At 45.8% G+C, this 6,422-nt stretch overlaps 1 protein-coding gene across 1 annotated transcript; it reads right to left on the reverse strand.

The window, feature by feature from the left end:
* Window positions 1-602: 602 nt before the first annotated feature.
* Window positions 603-1,934, reverse strand: fjx1 (four-jointed box kinase 1; the record flags this gene model as incomplete). The annotated part of the gene is made up of 1 exon (XM_080539415.1): window positions 603-1,934. One exon carries the CDS (start codon window positions 1,932-1,934, stop codon window positions 603-605), a length of 1,332 nt encoding a protein of 443 aa, XP_080395541.1.
* Between the last annotated feature and the right edge of the window lie 4,488 nt (window positions 1,935-6,422).

Raw genomic sequence — 6,422 nt, forward strand, 5'->3', positions numbered from 1 at the left:
ATGAATGACATTTGATAGAACAAATATAGGCTATCCTCTATAAAAAAGGAGTGAGAGAGGTGACAATTACTTACATCATAAATGTATGTGCCGACGAATACTGAACTATTTGGGACTAAACTCGTGTTAAGGCTTGGTTCTCCTCAGGAGTTGGTTATGAAGATAGTTCTCCACAACACATCCTGTGCACACAGACGATACAAAGTGGTTTTATGTTACCCTCTTGACACCGCAAGAGATATGTGTTCCTATTTAGCTCAACGACTGTGTATCAAACTGAAGAGATAGTGACAAGGCTGACAATTAAATAGACAAACATATGCATCTCATGACCTTACTCTATTCAGCTTGGAGGCTCGGTGATGATACACTATGGCATATCCTTGCACGAAGCCTAGATACAAACTTATCACTTAATTCAGTCCAGATATAAAGTAGGCAAAAACATTGTATTCACAAGAGGTAGTTCATCGTGATATTCAAAAACTGACGCGCATTTTTAATCTAGCTCTGGTATATCTATCAGATTAGTAGCACGGGCTAATTCTCTGGAGTCTGGACTCTACCTCTAAATGAGAGGAATCACAGATCACACTACACGCTCACAGCTGACTGTACTTCCCCTTGCAATGCAAAATGTGTTTGTAAATGCTGTCTATTCGGCTCTGTAGTACTCCCGCGTGTTCCTCGGAGAGAAACCCTAATTCCGTAGATAACGGTTCACTGTCCAGGTAGAGCTCCCGCAACCGGGCCCCCGTGTCCCCGCGCCGGTGCAGCTCCTCCACCCGGTGCGCTGTCCTCCTCCTGAACACACACACCGATCCCAGAACGGTACTGTGGTATTTCTCCCACATCTCCAGCACCCGGTAACCGTGCACGAGTCCCGCCTCGTTATCGATGAACACCAGGTCGCCCCGGGGCGTTTTGAGGAGGTTATTGGTCTCCCTCTCCATGACGCGCGGGTCCCACTGCAGACTGAACAGGTTGCTGACGAGCCTGTCGAAGTTGGCCGTCAGATAATCCAACAGGATCAGGTCGGACCACTGCATGAGTTCCAGCAGCTCCACCGTGGTCATGTTCCCCAGTACTGGCAGTAGCCCCCCTGGCAGAGGATGGAGCCCCCCCTCGCTCTCCTGTCTGAGCAGCGCGGGTGTGACCACCCCGGTGAGGTCGGCGACCCACTCGGTCAGGGACACCACCGCCCGCTCCCCCCACTGCAGACTGTCTATCCTCCTCCTGACAGAGGACCATTGTTCACCACCGTCCACGTTATTATTCAACTGGGCCAGGACGAGCGGCGGCAGGTTGGTGATCCCGAGCAAACCGGCCAGGTAATACGTCAAAGTTTCCCCCTGCACCTGATCGGGGTTTATTCCGTAGCGCACGCACGCTTTGGTTCCGTCCGAGAAAGTGGCGAGCTGGTTGGACATCCTCCCGCAGCCGGGCTGCAGCGTGACTATCCGGTGGCCCCGGGCTCTGTCTTGCCATGCCCGGGCATGCTCCTCGCTGAAGCCCACGGGGAACTGCTCCTCCAGCCGTTCGCTCCAAAAAATCCCCTCCTCAATTAGCGCGCCCCGTTTTTCCGGGCCCTCCCTCCTCAACGGTGAGCTCTTGTTATCACCATTCATATGGTAATCTCTGCTTCCTAAAGAGACAGTTTGATCCCCGATGGCGGTGAGGTTGCGCACGTCCAAACGGCCCCCCGAATGCACTAGTCTTTGTGCCGCGGGGACGGCGAGCAGAGCCCGGAAAGTTTTGGCGGAGAGGTCTGTGGATGATGGACCATCGGCGTGAACGGATCCCGTGCTCGGTAAACGGAGCCCTCGTGTGTGCCGTTCCAGACGGTTCTCCTCCAGCCCGCTCCAGACGTAAAAAACACAGGCGCAAGTGCAGAGAAAAAGCAACGCGAGTAAGTTCGCCGAAACAGCCCTCATGGTAGTAAGCCCTACTGACAGCTCCCCTCTCCCTTTGTCGCGCCGAGATGACTCCCACAGCTCCCCGACGACTTCGGGTTCAATCGTACGCGTTTATTGTGGTATATTAAAAATAATATTCAAAGTGCCGTTATTAATTAAACCACAAAGACTTGGTGCGTTGATGTCCTGTGCCCCAAACCACAACCCCCAGCCCCCCTCACGGGCGGAGTTGGACTGTTCGGATCACGTACGGGTCCGTTAAACAACGCAGCTTTCATCTCTTCTCCCTCTTTTGATGTGATATAATCCTTTCAGCGAATAAGGCTATGGCACATTCTCAGTTATTCAACGGATAATCTGTTTTTCGACCGATCTTATTGGTCCCGGCTCTCGCTGCCTGCGTGCGTCCTCATCTCCCTCTCTCTGTCTCTCCACTGGGTGCTGGTTCAGTTTGATTTGTGAAAGCTTCGGCTCACACAGAGACACTAGGAGGTGGGACACGTGACTCGGGCGGTGGAGCTTGGGTAGGCGTATCGTGGGAAGCGGTGGTGTTCCACTGGCAGCGCTTCTTCATAGCACAGCACAGCAGAGAAAGTGGACCCGATTGTGGCTGCAGGACAGGTGGCGCGTCAGGGACACCTGAAGGTGAACAGGTTCCTTCCGAGTCAGATCGGGACACAACCGTTGCAGATCCTGATGTTTTTTTGGAGGAATGGGAATTTTAAAAAAAACGTTATTTAGGAAAAACGCTAATGAGAGTGTTCCAGAGGTCAGGTCCAGAGATAAGGAAAATCAAGGCTACACAGTACACTCCCTAAAGGCCTACCAGACAACATTCCGAAAACTGACTAATATCCTGTCCTTGATGTGACCTCTTAATATGCTTGCTGACTTCCCTTTAGCCGCTACCTATAATCAAAACCATATTAAAGGACTGGCCTTTACTCTCCGTTGCACAACATAATTACAAACACTAACTACTCCAAATTAAGCCTCTAATCTTTGTTCAACCGTTTAATAACTTCAATATTGTCTACTTAGTTTCACTATTTATCAATCAGTTGTTTTTTACGGTTCATGTCATTTTCATTACAAGTTCAGTCGCAGTGGTAAGTGCTTCTTGCTCAATGGCTAAGGATTTACTGCACTGGAATAACACCAGCACCTATCTCCTGAACCTAATTAAGATTTACAGGGCCACAGAAGGAAAATGTCTAATGTTTTTTATCTCCAACCCTGAGCCTGTTTTCAACGTTTTATTTTTAGAATCCCTGGGCTAATGTAGAAATTAATAACCCCTGAAATACCAATATACCATGAATTAGGACATGTAGGCCTATGTGGGAGCAGACACACACACACACACACACACACACACACAGACAGACAGACACACACACAGACAGACAGACACACACAGACACACACACACACACACACACACACACACACACACACACACACACACACCACAGTCACATAAAAAAATGGTCCATCCCTCAAACCCCTTTCTAATTCAAGCCTTACTTTTCACAGTCAGGCAGCTCTGTGTTCTGAACTTTAGTTCTTAATCAAGTTAATTGGGTCATTTTTACAGTAGTAGCATGCTGGCATACCAAATTGCCTTAGTGCAAAAAGACACAGCCCCAGACTTGAATACTCAATTACCAGGACCAAAATAGCCATGCTAGGGCTTCAGCCATGCTGCTCCAAATGCCTGGAGTCTGGCCGCCCCACTGCTCCTCGGTTTGAGTTTCCTAACACTCAACTCACATTTGCTTAACACAATGCCCAGAGCCAAGACTGGGAAAACTAACATATCATGGCTAATACATGTCATTATGTGCTGTTTGTGTGCTCTTTGAAGTTTGCCTGGCTGACGAGCAGACCAATGTGGTCTGGTCACCCAATTTCACCTCTCATTAACTCCCATGATAAAGGAAAATGTTTTAGCCTTTTTTAGTTTTTTGGCATGCCAATTGATTCCCAGATACTTTTGTTTTTGCTTTTGGGCGAGGCAACTCCTTCCTTTCTACCTACATTGGAGCAAAACGTGGGGCAGTTTGTGTTATTTTATTTATTGAACTTTTTTAATCCAGGTTAGTCTCATTGAGATACATATCTAACAATATCCTTTTCAAGAGAGACCTTATCCCAGGTCCAAGGAAAACAAGTGACGATTCACAAACGATGACAAAAACACATGCATTTACAAAACATTACAGACACAGACACATTTTACAAACTGGTTACAAACAAATTAGACAGACACACCATAAAACAGTTAGTAATATGCATACAATGCGTTTCACACACAAAATGGCATTGATTCTTCATGTGCACCAACCAACCTTTTAAACTCCTCCAAGGAAACAAGATTCTGGAGTTTTCAGTGTTGGAACTGTTAAAAGTAGAGAGCGAAGCAGAATATTTATTTTCTGATTTTATCAAAGAAGAAATGGCAATTTTCCCAGAATGACCTTGTAGATCAGAGTATATCGATGTTTAAGCCTACGTAAAGCCAACCAACAAGGACCAACCAGTAGTGTAGAGATCACAATGACTGCGTTTACATGCACACCATCATCTTGTATTAAGCGGCTTATGCTCAATATTCCCGATTATTTACCTTAATCGGATTATGGTGTGCATGTAAACGCAGTCAATGATGTGTCAAATGTTCTTTGTTATAAATAAACCGTAGAGCTGCATGATGAACATAATCAAATGCCTTCAGGCTAGTGCTTGAGGCCTGCATGTAAATGACATCACCATAGTCCAAGACAGTACACCATCCCAGCTCTATCCTCTTTCCTTAATAAGGGTGAAACTAATGCAGATTTCCATAGTTTAGTGATTTGGGTTGTGCGTCAGCAGTAATGTCTGCTGCCAGCTTCAGAAGATGCAGATCTATTTCATCTGGGACAGGAGATTTCTTTGAATCAATAGAACTCTGGGCTTTGTGCATCTCAGAAAACAGAATGGGAACAGACAGGAGAGGTTGATGGCCTGGGAATGTTGTTGTTCTGCATTTAATCCTCGTGTGATCCAGCTTCAATAAAATGTTGATTGAAAGCATTTAATATGGAAGACCTATCTGTTATGACCTGTGAGACGGGGAGCTAGGGAGCTGAGCAGATTTTCTGACACTCTAAGCCTTTTACAACTTTAACGTCTTAAACGTTCTGGTCATGGCAACTCCCTCTTTCTGCAAACCAATCAGAGAGCTTTCAATCGAGCATGTGGGAAAACGGCAGCATTTGGAAATAAATTGTAATGAATAACATTTTTTATTACTCAATGATTATCAGCATTCACAATTCCATTGTGGTTTTAACTGACTATTCTTCAGATCGTGACCCAAGACAACCGATTACCATTAGGCTACATAGCCTAAATAAGGCTGAATTATTATTTTATTGTCCTTTATTTTCCACCAAACAATTTTCCCACCCTAATTTGAATATTCCAAAGAGCTAATCCTATCTCCAACAAAGATTATTTTCACAAGATGAAGACATTCAAGGTGGGGGTGAAAAAGTATGTGAACCCTTGGATTTAATAACTGGTTGACCCTCCTTTGGCACCAATAACCTCAAACAAACGTTTCCTGTAGTTTGCAGATCAGACCTGCACAACAGTCAAGAGGAATTTTGGACCATTCCTCTTTACAACACTGTTTCAGTTCAGCAATATTCTTGGGTTGTCTGGTGTGTATCGCTCTCTTGAGGTCATGCCACAGCATCTCAATCGGGTTGAGGTCAGGACTCTGACTGGGCCACTCCAGAAGGCGTATTTGTTTCTGTTGAAGCCATTCTGTTGTTGATTTACTTCTGTGCTTTGGGTCGTTGTCCTGTTGCGTCACCCATCTTTTGTTGAGCTTCAATTGGTGGACAGATGGCCTTAAGTTCTACTGCAAAAAGTCTTGATAAACTTGGGAATACATTTCTCTGTCGATGATAGCAATCTGTCCAGGCCCTAGGGCAGCAAAGCAGCCCCAAACCATGATGCCCCCCCCACCATACTTCACAGTTGGGATGAGGTTTTGATGTTGGTGTGCTGTGCCTTTTTTTTCTCCACACATAGTGTTGTGTGTACCTTCCAAACAACTCAACTTTGGTTTAATCTGTCCACAGAATATTTTGCCAGTAGTGCTGTGGAACATACAGGTGCTCTTTCGCAAACTTCAAACGTGCAGCGATGTTTCTTTTGGACAGCAGTGGCTTCCCCAGTGGTGTCCTCCCATGAACTCCATTCTTGTTTAGTGTTTTACGTATTGTAGATTCGTCAACCGAGATGTTAGCATGTGCCAGAGATTTGTGTAAGTCTTTAGCTGACACTCTAGGATTCTTCTTCACCTTATTGAGCATTCTGCGCTGTGCTCTTGCAGTCGTCTTTGCAGGACGGCCACTCCTAGGGAGAGTAGCAACAGTGCTGAACTTTCTCCATTTATAGACAATTTGTCTTACCGTGGACTGATGAACATCAAGGCTTTTAGAGATACTT

This window comes from Nansenia antarctica (genome assembly GCF_963989245.1).
Source record: "Nansenia antarctica genome assembly, chromosome: 9".
Classification (NCBI taxonomy): domain Eukaryota; kingdom Metazoa; phylum Chordata; class Actinopteri; order Argentiniformes; family Microstomatidae; genus Nansenia; species Nansenia antarctica.